General features: G+C 35.9%; 1 protein-coding gene across 2 annotated transcripts in view; it reads left to right on the top strand.

Annotated features, from left to right (window-relative positions):
• The window catches only part of UTRN (utrophin), a 478,322-nt gene that overhangs the window by 237,222 nt on the left and 224,201 nt on the right, over positions 1–16,899 (top strand). Inside the window, exon 51 of one of the 2 annotated variants that reach the window (XM_069488656.1) lies at positions 1,987–2,176. In XM_069488656.1, coding sequence (XP_069344757.1) covers positions 1,987–2,176 — 190 coding nt within the window. Of the gene's footprint in view, positions 1–1,986; positions 2,177–7,355; positions 7,812–16,899 lie in introns of those variants that run through there. The other variant, XM_069488657.1, reaches the window with a different exon arrangement.

A 16,899-nucleotide genomic window follows, 5' to 3' on the forward strand; every position in this document is an offset into this window, starting at 1 on the left:
TTTGCCGTCCATATACCTTCTATGGTCATGTATTGGTTTAAATCTTTTACTCATTTTTTTAATGAACATGTTTATTATGTGTTAAAAAAAATTTGTTCATTGTAAATTCAAAAAATGCAGAAAACTACAAATAGGAAAGTAAAGCAACTTAAATCCCAGTGCCCAGAAATAACTATTTTAATAAGTTAATATTCCACACATTTCTCCCTCTATGTATGTATACAGATAGAAGGACAAATGAGTATATGGATGATGAATGGATGGATGAGTGAATAGACAGGAAAAAATATAAAAATGAAGTCATATTAGATATGATGATTTTTATCGAGATATATTTCATATACCATAGTCCCTTCTTATCCGTGGTTTCTCTTTCTGCAGTTTCAATTGTCTGTAGTATAGTACAGTAAGACATTTTGAGAGAGAGATAGACCACATTCACAGAACTTTTATTACAGTGTATTATTATAATTGTTCTGTTTTATTTTTGTTATTGTTGTTAATCTCTTACTGTGCCTAATTTATAAATTAAACTTTATCATAGGTATACATGTATAGGAAAAAACATAACGTATATAGGCTTTGGTACTATCTGTAGTTTCAGGCATCCACTGCATATATCCCCTACAGATAAAGGGGGCCTACTGTCCTGTGAAATTCATCCTTTTCAGTTGTACAACTCAGTGGTTTTTAGTATATTGACCGTCACCACTTTTAATTTCAGAAAAATTATCACCCAGAAAGAAAACTTGACACCATAAGCAGTTGGTCTCCATTGCCCACCACCCTCCAGTCCCAAGCAACAGCTAATCTATCTTCTCTCTCTATGGATTTGATATTTTGGAAGTTTTATATAAATGTAATTTCATAATATGTTGCCTTTTGTGTCTGGCTTCTTCCACTTAGCATATTGTTTTCAGGGTTCATCCATGTTGTAGTGTGTATCAGTGCTTCATTCCCTTTTATAGCTGAGTGATCTTCCATGTGTGGGCATACTGTATTGTGTTTGTCAACTCCTTCCTCAGTTATGGACATTTAGGTTTTTTATCATGCTGCTGCAAACATTTGTGTACAAGTTTTTGTGTGGACATACGTTTTCAGTTCTCTTGGGTTTAAATACCTATGAGTGGAATTGTTGTAGCCATTTTTTTAAAACTGAGTTGTCTGTTTTCTCATTATGGGCCTCTGAGGTATATAAAGTTTTAAATGTTGACTTTATATCTTTTAACTCAGGTAATTCCAGGGTAGCTCTATGTTCAAATTTTGATGTAGATTTAATGAAGGGTTTATAAAAGCTTGATTGTCCAATGTGTTCCAGATGTTATTAAATCAAATTAAAAAATGAACTTGTATTGATCTGAATTGTTTAAAAATATGTAAAGTCGGCCAGGCGCGGTGGCACACGTCTGTAATCCTAGCACTCTTGGAGGCTGAAGCAGGAGGATGGCTTGAGCCCAGGGGTTTGAGGTTGCAGTGAGCTGTGATGATGCCACTGCACTCTACCTGGGGCAACAGAGCGAGACTGTGTCAACAACAACAAAAAGTAAAGTCGACCCTTTAAATTATTTTACCTTAAATATTTCTTCAGATTTTACTTCCTAGAATTCATTTAGTCACTGACTGTATGAATATTTCTTGATATTGCCTTTTGGGTGCCTGGCATTATACTGAGATATTGACTTAAAGCATATGAGGGAATGACTTCATGTACAATTATGAGATGTAAAATGTAGTCCTACCTATATTATGATATGGATGTAATTTTGTTAATATTTATGTGTCTCCGTCTTGCTCTTGTCACAATTCACATGCCTCCTCCACTAAGGATTATTCAAGATACACATATAAATAAATCTCCAAGTTACATTCAGTGACTTAAATAAAAGTTCCTCTGAAGCTGTCTGTTAATTTTTGTTTAGGGTGTGCGTGATGTGGAATGTCACACCGTAAGTAATGGAACCGTGCCTGTCGTGTTGTTACTTTCAGTATTGCTGACAGACAGAATGCCTTGGAGGCTGAGCTGAGGGCAGTGCAGGCCTCTCGCAGAGACCTGGAGAACTTCCTAAAGTGGATCCAGGAAGCTGAAACCACAGTGAATGTGCTTGCGGATGCCTCTCAGCGGGAGAATGCTCTTCAGGACAGTATCTTGGCCAGGGAACTCAAACAGCAGATGCAGGTAAATGCATGGGAAACTACAACCAGTATTTGTGTTTGTACTGTGCTCTTTTGATCCATCTTTATGCAAATTTATTGCTGTTAAAAGGTGAGGTTGTCACCTTGTTCTGCTCTGAGATCCCTGCTCTCCTGGGAATAATTGGTTTCTAGAAATAAGATCTGTAAAATATTTTCACTTAATATTAGAGGAAAAAAACCATCTTGTTTTATGGAAGTAATAATTGTTTACTTAGAGTTAGAGGCTCATAGTTATTCTGTTTTCCGTCATTTTAAGCCCTATTACGGTTAGCTTTATTGAATCCTAAATTATAAGGGCATTTTCCCTTAATGTGAAGTTGTTTCTTTCTCCATTTATTATACATACTTAATATAAAAGCCGCAAAAACTCTATAGCTTAGTTTACAACTAAATATTAGGCTCGAAGGTATTACTTTTATGTCTTTAGCCTGATAACAATGATTGTATATACAGTCTGAGGTTCAAATTTTTCTTCTACGTGAAGTATGCTAATATAAAATCTTTCCTTTAAAAAAATTATAAAGAATCTTGTGAAGAGTGTCTGAAACTTTTTTCTGCCCCCAGGTAGTTCTGCTTCAGTGCCCTTGAATGCCCTTGAACCTCCCATTTTGTCTGCCTAGATTGATCTGTTCTTGCCAATCATGTAGGCCTTCTCACTTAGAACTTGGTTCAAAACCTATTTCAATGGAGAGCTCTCCGTGTCTACCAGAGTTTAACGTGTCATTACTTCTTTATGCCATTTCATTCTCATATCAATTTGATCATTATTTTTCTGATATGCTTGTGAACACGTGTCCCATTGCCATTGGATGCCTATCTCCACTTGTGCCAGTTGATCCCATGGTTCTTCAAGGACAGAGATTATATTATTCCACACAGTTGCCTATGCAGTGCCCTGAGTGCAAATCCTAAGTAAATACTAACTGCCGCTCTTGGACCCTGGCTTCACTATTATGAAATTCAGTATTGATGACCTTTTTTGAATTTGTTCTTAGGAACTCTTTTCCCTTGAAATATCAATATCAAGACTATTTTATAAAATGTCAACAAATGTGTGGACCTGGATAAAGGATCTTGGGGCTTTCTTTCGACTATTTTTCTTATAATTTTTCTCTAAGTTTGAAATTATTTTCATTAAAAAGTTACAAAATTTTAAAAAGAGACCTTTTTGGAATAGGCTTATTTATAACTTGTTCCCATGCATAGAGACTCTTATGGTGTTTTACTGTTATGTTCTTTAGATTAACTTAATGAAAATCTGCATTTATTTACATTACTTCTTATTTCTTGTTCATTTCCCAGTACTTTTGTGATTTAGTAATGAGTATGACCAGGCAAGTATCAGAGTTAAATCTGATCCTTTGTTTCATGCTCTGGAGTCTCATGAGGTCACCATAAATGTGAATTGATAAAATATTTATCTATCATCTGGATTTTAGGGGATTACAGAGGGCTCTAAATGTGGATAGATGCTGGACTATATAATTTTTTATGATTTAAACTATAAGCCTGACCTATAAATGCTCACCCATACTTAATTTATGTAATGGTATTAATTTCAACAGCTATTTAGCCTATGCACTTGAGTAGGTAACAGTTTATAGACAACGAGTAAAAAAGGAGCCTTGAAATGAACCTTGGTAATGAACACCAGCAAAACACAGGCCTGTTGTAGACTCTAATGATGTCTTCTGACACATTTAATCTTAGGATACATTCTTCCCATAGCCAAAACTCTTCTCAATATTTAATGAATATTCAAACTGTGGAAGACATAAATGTAAATAGAAATGTTTAAAATCTTTCTAAATAAAAATAGCTCAGCACAGGATTACTTGTCGTGTGGCAAACAGCATTGAGAAGGAAAGGTTGCTGACAAAAATACTAAAATACATTATAACATGTATAGTAATGCTTCTGAAAAAGAATCTAATGTTGCTGAAATAGAATCTTCTGGCTCATAGAAAATAATAAAGAGGACATTTATTAAGAGCTTACTGAAATCTCTTTGTTTATCTAAAGATAAATGTAAACATTTGTTTAAGATGTTTCATATAGTGGTAATTTGCATGATTTTTCACTCCCTTCCTCCCTTATTAGATGTGCTTAATTTTAAAGCATTCTCTCCATTTTATTTGGAAAATATTCTATGGCTTTATTTTTAACACCTTATAGGTAGATGACTGTTAGAGACTTAGTACCTTTCACTGAGTATTTCTGAGGCAAGAGAATTTTAATTTTCCTATGGGCTTGTGTATTGATTCTCCTTTTGTATGAGTGAACAGACATTTAAAATGGAAACTTGTTTGGAAATGGAGAGGTGTTTGTTGAGGGAAATGACTGTACAAAAGCACGTCAAATCACAAAATAAATTTTCTGGTGGCGTGGTGGTGGTGGTGGTGGTTACGTGTGTGCTACAGAAGGTGAAACAAGGACCTCAGTGTATCCGTGCTCCATGCAGAAGGGTGTATATAGAAATGCTTAGATGACACATTACTATTTATACTTGTTTCATGTCTTGTGACAGCCACATGCAGGGGCATGGGACTATTTCATGAAGATGAAGAAGTTTATTCTATATTCAGTTTAAGGTGAATCGTGGGTAAATTTTGATAAAGGGACAGCTCTAAAGCACATGAAAGATGAAGATGAAGATTAATTTGGGGGAGTATGCTATGATACACACAATTTCTATGAGGGATGGATGACCATTTGGATTTACGTATTTATGTTTCATTGCCCTGCTGCTGGGCTGTTAGGTTTTATCCCTCATAGAGGCCTTTTGGTAAGAGAAAAGCTGATCCTTTGGAGACTTGCAGGAGAGACAAGCTGCTTAAGAGCTGAATAGTCCAGATCATAGAGGGTCTTGTGTGCCATGCTGAGTATTTTATATCTTAACCTGGTGGCAATGGGGAGAAGGAATAAAGATACTAAGGAAAAGCAATGCAATGGGGTTTCTGCTTTATAGGAATCTAACTGATGACATTATAAGGAATGGATTTGAGTGAGGCAAGAATGACAGCAGAGAGGTCTGTTGGGACATCCTTGTAGCCCACCAGGCCAGAAGTGATAATGACCGGAAAGGAGGCAATGGTAGGGCAGACCTAGTGACTTGATAGTCGGGAAATGGGGAGAGACAAGGAGGTGGTATTAGCTCCCGAGAGACTGGGAACATATGAGAAGAAAATGCCAGGGCTGGGGTGCAAGTTAGTGGTAAGTGTGAGAGGATCACACAGATGCCATTTTTACTATGTTGAAATGAGGCATTTGAGTAACATTGAGGAGGAGATGCCAGGTATGCGGTCGTTGCTGTGAATCTGTATTCAGATGAGAGAATTTGGCCAAAAATGCAAAAACTTTTTATTTTATTTTTGTGCTCTTGAGTGAAAGCTTATTCACTTCCAACTAGTTTATTAATTCAAATGCATTTATTCTTCATTTTCATGCCCATGTTCTAGAATATTATTGTTTTAGTTCTTTTTTAAAATTTAAGCTTTACATTTTAGCAGTATGAACTGAGATGCTCTTATTCTTTCCTGGGTAAAATCCTGAGGCCCTTTTGCTTTCTGGGGTGTGTCAAAATAGGTGGCTGGTTTTGTTCTCTTAACAATTTGTGTTTTGGGATTATTATATTTGCATCTCCTATGTTTGCATTTAGCCTAATTTTTCACTGTCTCGTTCCATAGATACAGACTTTGTAGAATGTTTCAGATCTTCTTTCATACCCTGTACATGGGGTAAATACTTCATCTGCTGGTGCTGGAAAAGAAATAACTTCATATTTTTTTATAGCAACTTCATTGGTATATAATTCACGTTATACAGTTCATCCATTTAGATTTTATAATTCAGTTGGTTTTAGTATATTCACAGAGTTGTGCAAACATTATCACTATCAAGTTAGAACATTTTCATCACCTCAAAAAGAAGCCTTTTACCCTTTAGCAGTTAATTCCCCATTCCCACCCCTAAACAATCACTAATCTGATTCTGTTTGCCTAATAACTTAGTATTTTAAATCATGTTTTTTGAGTACATCCTCTGCTTTTGGCTTGGCACATATGTACAACATCATTAGCCTCACCAGAGGGAGGCAGTATAGACTCTCAGTATAGCCCTTCAGGGAAAAAACATGCGGGAAGAAGCCACAAAAAACACTATTTGATAAACGACTCTATAAGGCCCAATAGGACTTTAAATCATGCTAAAATGAAGGACTGAAAAAGGCAGATGAAGTAAAAGAAGAGAAACCAATGCTTAAACACTGTATTTCTTTTAAAGAGTCACGGTAACATTCGAGAGAGGTGAAACTGTGGCATTGCCCAGGTTACTAATTTGAGCAGGACGCTGATAATGAGAAACATCTGGGTTCTATTTCTGGCTGTGCTCTTTGACCCAGTCATTTAATCATTCGGGGTTATTTTGCTCATCTCCTGACAGTACTTTACTCCAATTGCTATTTATAATGGTATTCAGACTGCAGTAGAGAATGTGTCTCAAGAATGTATACATACACATAAAAGCCAAAAAATTCTGAATTGGGTCTTCATATGATATAATTATGGTCTCATATTTTCTATTCATAAAATTAAAACAGTTTTATGATAACTAAAATGAGATCATGAAAATGCTGTCTACAAGGGAATATTCAGTAGTCAATTACAGACTTTATTTTTTATTAACTTTGCCATTTAGTTAGAGGAGTCTTAACCTACCCCATTTCTAATGCTTTCCTCCTAGGCAGTCTTATGAGAGTCCACTGGACAGCTCTGCTTTTAGGGTATCTTAGGTAAAGCCACATACCCCCTGCAAGTATTTTTGTTTTGTTTTGTTTTGCTTTTTTGTTTTAGATGATCTCGTGCTGAGACCTGTCTAGAGGTGATTTATTAGCACTTAATGTCTGGGCTACTGTCCTTAGAGTCAGGTACCCTTCTGCTCTTCTCAGGATTTATAACAGGGTCTCTTGTTCACTAATTCACAGAGCACAACCAGAGCTGTATTTATCAGGTAGTAAATGCATCCCTCTTTAGAGAGGGAGAATGCTACTCTGTCTCTTAAAATAAAGCAGCTACAAGGCATGCACCGTGGTGGTGGCGGCGATATGTTGAATCTCTGTTCCCAGGGGATGTCTGCTTTGTATCTGCAGCTTTAATGTTTCACTTAATATCCTCTTTGGCTACTGAGCGCACTCCTCTCCGGCAGCCAGCAGCGCTTGGCGGCTCGACAACTTGCTTCATTTCTGGCCATGCCAGGCTGAGCAAGTGCTGGCTGTGAGCATCTGCTGGGGGGCTTTCTGTGTGGCGTCTGTCTTTGCTTTTTAAATTGAGAAGAAGTTGAAGGAATACCAGCCTGCTTTTTCCTAGAGCCTAAACCCCTGTATCTTTCAAATGCATTCCTGGAAACGAGCATGCTCAGAGAACTGGCAAATCATTGTCCAGTGACCGGGAGGAAATGATCGTTGCTCTTCATTTATAATGCAAATTCTGAGGTGTCTTCAGAAGTGTGGTAAACTTAAAATGATGGCTGTGGTGAGAACGTCTCTGCAGAAAGTTGTGGTTTTGTTGCATCGTTTACAAAGGATGGCAGTTTCCTCTCCTCGGTATCAGAAGCTCTGTAAGGTAACTGAGTGATTGAAAATAAGGATCTCGGGTGTCTGACAATTTTACTGTTTCTCAGCCTCTAAAAACTAATCTTTCACGTTCTTATCAAGGGAAAAATTTCCTTTCTTAGTAACTGCTTGTAAAAGCTGTATAAGTGAATTGCTTAATTAAATTTTGTTTTAAGAATCTGAAACAGGTACAGTTTTAGTACATAGTTTATTTTGCAATTGACACAACCTTGTCTTCTGAAATGGGTTAGTGAACTGTCTGGAGAAAATATGGCAAAACTACTATATTTATTAAGACCTGTTATCTCTCTGGGATTTTGTAGTGTCTTAATATTGAATGGCATGTTAATTGTATGTAAATTTCAGTAAAATTAAAAGAAGACTTTAAAATAATCTTTCAGGAGATCATTTAAAAACTGTCCATCTTTTTATAGCCGATACTTTTTCAATTAAAAAATTAAAGCACATTTAAAAAATGATCACACTTAATCTCATCATAAAACATCCCCTATATTTTTAAGTCTCCATATGTTGTAGTAACACTTGAAGAACTTAATTTCGTTTGGACAGGTGGATTAAGTAGACTTTCAGAAGGCAACTTGTTTGACAGTTGCAAATTTCTACTACTACGTCATCCTGAACATATACCATTGAATTGGCTGCTGTATTTTTTTTAAGTTAGCTATTATGTTTTTGATCACACTTTTGTTTTATTCAAACTACGTTCATACTATTTCATCACTGTTGTCAAAAATTAGAGCGATGTGATGTAAAAGGAGGAAATTATAATAGGAATGTTAGAGCACCACCGCAATACCATGTTCTTTCCTGTTATATTCTTAGTACCGTACTCAAGAATGCATCTTGTTCCTCTGTTAGCTGCCCGGGTTCATTTGCAATTGGAAAAACTGCCTCTAAGACAATATTATTTTTCTGCTGGTATAAAATATGACATGTCCAAGCACCCAGACTGTGCATGTAGGGCAGCAGATTGGGATGGGGAAGCAGCATTCCATTAGCTTCATCATATCACATTGTTATTTCTTACAGCTTGGCCAATTCAATATATTTCTGTCTGGAGACTTTTTTTGCCGAAAAGTTTTGGGAGACAGATTAAGATAGTGAGGCATTCTTTGTAGAAATACTTAGAAGCGTTTTCATTTGTATAGTTAGTTAAAACTTAGTATAATTTAATTAGTTCAGATTTTTAAACCTAATTATTTCAATGTGTTGTGTTTTGGTTCATTTCCTGGTAAACATTTGTGTTTTTCATGAAAAGACAAATTTGATGATAGGGAAGAAAAGCTCATTCACTAATGCATGTTATGTTTATAAGCCACCGGTATGAATACATAAAACATTCTTTTTTTAAATAGCTGGGTCATTTTTCTGATCCATTTGTATGTGTACTTTCACAAAACCAAACAATATTTTTCCTCATGTCATGTGACCAAGGCATTCAGTTAGTGCAAGGTATGAAGCAGCAGAAGTCAAGTACTGGAGAAAGTTGCTAATTAGTTGCATAATTATACCCCAAATAAGCACAAGTTAAGTTACAGAAGTTATGAGTAAGTTAACTCCCATCAGAGGTACTCTTTGGCAATACCTGAGATTTATAATTTTATTTCCTAAAGATGTCATTAAAATTTAAATGTCTAGAATGAATGTTACTTTTAGAAAATTAAAATTTGTATTGCTTACTGTCGAAATGTTATCTTCCACATATTCTTTTCACAAATGCAAAATTAACTGCCTAGATAATGCAATGAGAAATGTACAATTCCAGTACTGTCCAGCAGGTGTCAATATAAGGCAGTGATATATGAGCTGTTGGCGCAAGAACTGAAAATCCAGTTTAGGAAGTGGCACAATTACTATGAAATAAGTGAGCTAGTAACAGATACATTTAATTTGCGTGGTCATGTTTTGAAAACTCATCTTAGTTATTGAACTATATTAATTCATATGATATAAATAAAAGTTTTAGTTACAGAATTAAGTATTAATTAACAGTTGCCATCTCAAATATTGACATAAGCATGTATACCGTCTGAAAATACTTAATTGTGTTTTAATTCTCAATAGTTTCTGTGTTGTGCTTTAAAGTTTAAATAAGTTTGGCATTTATTTGCTTTAAGACACTGTAAATTCTCTTCCCCCTAATTATAAATGCTGTCATGACTTTCTCCCTATACCTCCTACATTCTCTAAATTTAATTTCTTAGAAAGGCAATACTGTAAGTTTCAATGTTTCTCCTTAAAAATATAGAGAAAATCTATTGTAAATACATTTACAGACTGAAGAGAATGAGAAAAAAATGTTGCATAACCTAAGTGAAACTTGATTTAAGATTCATATTGGCATTTTGAAATCCAGTATCTGTTACTATTTTTATCTCTGTTTTAATTCTTCTTTGTAATCAGTCTTTTTTACATATTATATGGCATTTTAGTCGTTTATCAGACTTTTTCCTTAGTGGCACATCATCTTTCTATGCTTATTTTCATACCTCTCTCATCTGTCAGAAAATATAGTGTGTTACACAAGTGGAAATTTGTGTAGAATATTCTCATTTTGTGGGTTTTCTCTGTATGTTTCAAAGAGAATGGAGGAATGAAATAAGGCACTTCACAGTTCTCGGAGTTAAAATATACTTTTCCCCTTCTCAACTTATTTACATATTCATCTGTATTTTCTGCCTTTAAAAATATTTCTGCCTATTTATACATCCCATAAAATTTGGGCAGGAAGCTAAAACATAAGTTCTGTTTACTTGGAGATATAATTAGCAGCATTGAAATTGCCCTGATGACCTAACATCACCCTATGCTGTTTGCTGATTTTTCCAGATTTGGTTTTGATTGATTAGTTCCTTTAAAATATTCATGACTATAAAAAATAATTTTTCTTCTCATAGAGCATAGTAAAAGCAAAACTGAATGTAAATGATTTTAAAAATAATATTGACTTAAATTTGTTTTCATTGTTATATAATCACTTTGGGATGTTTTATATCATTAAATCTTTGGATTAAAAGCTGGTTGTCTGAGTTTATGTTGAGTCAGAAAGGATTTTTATAAGTCCTTTTTTTCTTAGTGCCAGTTTTTGCAAAATGTTTAATTGAGGACATGGTAAAAGCAGCTTCTTGTAGAGTAGATTGGGATATGAGCCATTATAGAAGAATCAGAAAAAATTAAAAATTTTGTGTTGTGAATTGAGTTCTTCATGACTTAAGCACTTTTACAAATTTTGATTTGAGTAATATAACTCGTATTTGCCTACATATATATGTAAATAATTTTAGTTTACATGGTTTTTTTTTTTTTTTGAGACAGAGTCTCGCTTTGTTGCCTGGGCTAGAGTGAGTGCCGTGGCATCAGCCTAGCTCACAGCAACCTCAAACTCCTGGGCTCAAGCAATCCTTCTGCCTCATTCTCCTGAGTAGCTGGGATGCAGCTACAGGCATGCACCACCATACCTGGCTAATTTTTTTTTTTCCTGTATATATTTTTAATTGGCCAGATAATTTCTTTCTATTTTTTAGTAGAGACGGGGTCTCACCCTTGCTCAGGCTGGTCTCAAACTCCTGACCTCCAGCGATCCACCCACCTCGGCCTCCCAGAGTGCTAGGATTATAGGCATGAGCCACCGCGCCCGGCCAGTTTACTTGGTTTTAATCATCTCCAAACTTTTTTGATCATGTAGTCCTATCAGCAAAAATATTTTAAACATATAACTATATATAGATATATATCCATTTAAAAGCTATACAGCTATGCCATGGCAAAATCATATGTTAAATATTAGTAGAGAGTAATTTTGTTCTTACTTTCTACTGTTGCCTTACTGCACCCCCCATTGGTCATCTTTTTCTGTGTGGTACATGCACCACTTTGGTGACAAGTGGTTTACATACAGAGTGAAACTGTTGCTATTCTTAGCCAGGCTTTCTAGGGGGCTAAAGCTTTCAGGATGCTGCTGATCTCAAAGTCATCCCTGGAAAACTGTGTATTCTGTGGTGTCAGAGCAGCTGCCTCTGAGTGCTCTGTGAAAAATAGAGAGACCAGAAAATTCCACCTGGCAAGTCATGATTGGTGATTTCTATAAGACACTTGCTCTGTGTGTGTGTGTGTGTGTGTGTGTGTGTGTGTGTTTTCACCTATGGACAACATAGAACTATATGGATGCTTGTGGTGCCAAGTGGTCACGGATTATGACCACAAAGGCACACTAAATTCTCAACAGATTTTCAGATTCACTGATGAAGTAAGTTCACACATCATTTTTCATCTACATATGTAGCTCCTTGTATTTAGAGTTAGTTAAGGTTGAAGATGTGATTTTTCAGAAGATATTGGACGGAATGGTGGGTTTTCAACTAGTTAATTTTTCTTATATTTTTTACTTGCACACATTTTTCCGCCCTTTTTTTCAGGTGGAAAACTCTGCTATCCTTGAACAATTAAATCCTCAAGTGTTCTAGAGTGGGGAAGCCTTACTTTGTCATGATCTGAATTTTGAGATGTAGGTATTTTAAGGTCAACTCTCAGATTTCGTCAGTTTTTCTTCATAATCAAATCCCATGTAGATTGAACCGTAGAGAAGGTCAGAGCCATGACCCTCTATCTGCAGGTCAGAATTCCCCATTGATCATGGGAAGAATTGTCTCTTCTTGGTTTCATGAGAAACTCTTGGTTTGGTTAGTTCAGAAAATTCATGGAGACTGAGGTTTAATGAAGAAAAATGGCATATGCAGAAGAATTGGCCTCCATCTAAGTGCTCTCTGGTGATGCCTTAGGCGTGTTTCCTCAGAGCTGTGTTACCACCGAGGCAGATTGCTTCCTCTGCTTTCCCTCTATTTCCACACTTCCTGATCAGGCCGAGATTGCAAATAAAAGTGGGATAGAGTCAAGGAAAGAATACCTGCATTCCTACCTGTCACTGTCAAATATTTTTCCTGTGGCTTCCACAGGCATAAGGACTATTTTAGATGGCTCCTTGACCTCTGTTTTGCCATAGCTTCCCAAGTTGATGTGTATTATCAGAATTTTTTTTAAAGTTCGCTAATTAACATTTTTAATCAGAAAACTCATGCTATCAAGGACTTTTAGCTAAAAGCACTATAATTAGTTCTGATGTAATGCTTTGTCACTTAATTAAAAAATAATTAATACCATTCTACAAGATTGCATTTTAAAGCTCTTTTATAGGCATGATATCCTTGTCATTTGCATAAGTCTCCGAATGTGATGCTAGGACAGATCAGGAACAAACAAAGTCCCTCTGAGAGAGAGTTGGAATAGTGTTGTGGATATGGATAAAAGGTCTCTTTTTTTTAGAGTATTATTTGATAATTGTAACTAAAAGGTTAATGGTTTTTGTTTTCCTAGGGGTATAGTTTATTAAATTTCAAATGGAAATTTCCAAGCTATATGTACTGCTAGATTTTAAATGTACAGACATTATCTTCTCCCTCTTACTCTTGACTGTGAGCACTGCCAGCTTCTCTTAGTATATTTGGTAGTTTATTTTTAGTTCCCTAAAATAAGCAATTAGTAGAGCTCCAACCATAGAATAGGAGAATATAGAAAATTTCATGCCATGGTAGCTTTCTCAGTTTCACAAAATTTATTTATTTCTGGGCAAGGTAAATGAGTCCAAATAATTAAAACTAAAAAGGATATGAAGTGCATCAGAGGGTTTCTTTTAATTTTTCTTCCTCTAGTTCGTTCAGTTCTATGGAATCTTAAAAGATTAAATTATAACAAAGCTCACTTATAAAAGCAGACTGTGCCTTTTAATGCTTAATAAATAATAGGCTGATATGCAAGTATGGCTTGATCAAGCCTAAACAGGAATTTTGGAAAAACAACAAATGAAAGAAGATGTTGAACGGTTTTTACGATAAACAACTATTTTGCTTTTAAGAGGACTGAGAGAAAAATGGTCGACTCTAGCAATAAAATAACTGTAAGCTTTCATCATGGGAAAATATCTTGGTACTGCTGATAAGATTTCCTTACATTTGTAGTATTTTAGAGTTTACAGTGTGTTTTCTCATATTTACATTGTTGATAAATATAATGTTAATTAATGTGTTGTATCCTTAAGAGATAGGTAGGAAAGAAATTTTCAACAATGGGGGAAACAGGTTTTGTAAATCAGCAGGTGAAGGAACATGCCAGTAGTCGCTTAGCTAGTATGTGGTACAACTTGTACTCAACATAGGTTTTCTGGTTCCTGATCCAGTGTCTCTCTACACTTAATTTCAGATAGTTTTAGGAATTGTACTTGGCTAAAATGGACCATGTAATAGAAAGAGAGTCACGTTATCTCAGTAGTAGATATTGTTTTGTTCTAAATTATTGCCATATGCATTTCATTATCTAGAGAAATTTAGCCTACACTTTCCTTTAAAATATGAGCTGTGAAATCCTGGACCACAAGAAGATGTTGGAAATCATCTGATTCAACCATTTCATTTTATAGATAAGGAACAGAGATCATCTATAAGGGATGTTTTATTGTTGACAGTTTTGGAGGGTAGCTATGTACTTGTTTTTTCTCAGAAGTTTAAACACAATGAATTACGTTCTTTTCAGAACTAATTTGATGTTCAAGTTCTGGCTGTATAATTTTAAGAGAACAAAGATTTTGTTGTAGTTTAAATTTGTACATTTAGATGCATTTTTAATGGGTTCATTTTGCAGTTTTGTAAAAAAGATGGGTTGGTTCGTTTTAATGTAAATCAGTATAGTTGGTTCTGATTTTAGATTTATAGTTTAGTTTGGTTTGAGTCTCAATAATACAAATATTAAATTTTGCATTCACAGAACCACCTAGATCTCCATACCAAGAAGTAGTTTGTTTGTTTTCTTTTTTCCCAATTTAGAGACAGGATCTTGCTTTGTTGCCTATGCTGGAGTGCACTGGCATGATCATAGCTCACTGCAACCTCAAACTCCTGGGCCCAAGTGATCTTCCTGCCTCAGCCTCCTGAGTAGCTAGGACTATAAGCATGCCACCATGCCCGGCTAATTTTTTTTATTATTTTTTGTAGAGATGGGGTCTTGCTATGTTTCCCAGGCTGGCCTCAAACCCCATGGTGCAAGCAATCCTCCTGCCTTGGCCTCCCAAAGTTCTGGGATTATAGGCATGAGCCATAGTGCCTGGCTCCAAATGTAGTTATTTTATCATTGCACTTAAAAGGGCATGATAACACCTTAAAGAAATAAATTGAAAAGAGTCAACTTTCTAGACTGGGGCTTTTCTTTTTTTCCTATAAGAAATGTGTCTTTTTAACAAAATTCAATTTAATTCAAAGAACATGTATTGAATGGCTGTCATGTGCCAAAGATATGTCATAAGCCCCATAAACATAAAATGCAGTGTTGCATTTTCCATATAAAACGAGGAAGTTCAAATAAGTAGTGCTGAGGAATTCTAATGGTTAGGAGAGTTCAGAGTAGTCTAGAGTGAGTCTAGATTCAAACAAGCCTGGCTTTGCCACTTCCCCATTATGTGACCCTGGCAAGTCATTTAACATCTCTGCATTTCAGTTCCTTTTTCAGAAGATGGGGTTGGAATCTCTCTCTCTCTCTCTCTCTCTCATAAGGTTGTTGTAGGAATTAAATAAGTTAGTATTTATAAAATGGTAAAAACAGAGCTGGCACATAACTGCTATATGTTTTGGAGACTGTTGTTACAGTTATTATTGTCACGATTGTTCTCACACATTGGTTGTGTGGCTCAAACGAGATGATCCATACAATTTGCCAGCACAGCCTAATGTGTCTTGGGAGTAGAGCTGTGATCTTCACCCTCATTGCCTTCTCCCCTGAAGTATCCCTTACCTCTTAACAAGAAGTTCACATCATAGTCGCCCAGAGAACTTTTCCAAAAGATTCATGCCCCACAGACTTAGACTCACCGGGTCTCAGATGTAACCTGGTCCACCCCAGGTTACACAAACCATTGCTTTCAACAGTAAAGGAGAAAATAAATCTTTCAAGTTTCCCTCAGGGTTGTTGTTTTCTCTGGGACTCAGCTTGACGAAGTGCAAGAAGAAGCTTCCCTAGACCAGTGAGCTTGTGATGGCAAACCCGGAGGATGGGTACTCCTCAGTTTACGAGGGCTCCTCTGGGTTATTGCTTAGACTCCTAGATAGCTCCTAAAAACCTAGTTAGCCCACAGTAAAGCTGATCTAATTCTGTTTTTACATAAGGCATCATATTAAAAAGAAGTCCTGTTCCATTGCCAGAAACTAAACAAAGCAAAGCAAAGAAATCATTTTTACTGTGACTGATATAAGAGGGAAAACAAATATGTTTGCTTAGGTTAGGATGGAAAGAAATACTGAGACTTAAATGTACTTCTCAATATTTTTAAGAATTACATTTTTTGAGTCTATCAGTTTTGAATCTAAGCTCACCCTCAAACATCTGAATTTAGTGTTCTTGGTATAGGTCTGCTATTAATTATAACCTTTCTTTAAAAAGTTTTTGATACTTGGCTCAGAAATTTTATAAAATGAGGAGTTTTACATCTTTTAGGATAAACTTTGAAAGAGTTAAAGAGAGAGAGGAAAGGGGAACTTTTTTCAGTCGAAAACATCATCTAACAGTGTATTTACTGCGGATTCAGGATTTGAAAAGACGAAGGTATGTGTGCGGCTGCCCAGAGCAAGCAGCCAGGGCACTGCCATCCCTCAGGCCAGGGTGCTTGTGATACAGAACCAGTGAAGTGCTGTTTGCTATTTGGCTTTCTTCTGAGATTTTATAACCTTCCTTTAAACTTTACACATCATGAATGCTTTTCCATGTCTTTTATTGTGATTTTTTTTACAGTGTAAATAAAATTCTATTGAATGGCTGTACCACAATTTATTCAAGCTATCCACTATGGTTAGATAGCACAGTTATTACCAATGTTCTCATGATAAATAATTCTGTGATGAACATCCTTCTTTTTTTTTTTGAGACAGAGTCTCACTTTGTTGCCCAGGCTAGAGTGAGTGCCATGGCGTCAGCCTAGCTCACAGCAACCTCAAACTCCTGGGCTCAAGTGATCCTCCTGCCTCAGCCTCCCGAGTAGCTGG

The sequence above is a fragment of the Eulemur rufifrons genome, chromosome 15 (assembly GCF_041146395.1).
Source record: "Eulemur rufifrons isolate Redbay chromosome 15, OSU_ERuf_1, whole genome shotgun sequence".
Taxonomy (NCBI): Eukaryota; Metazoa; Chordata; class Mammalia; order Primates; family Lemuridae; genus Eulemur; species Eulemur rufifrons.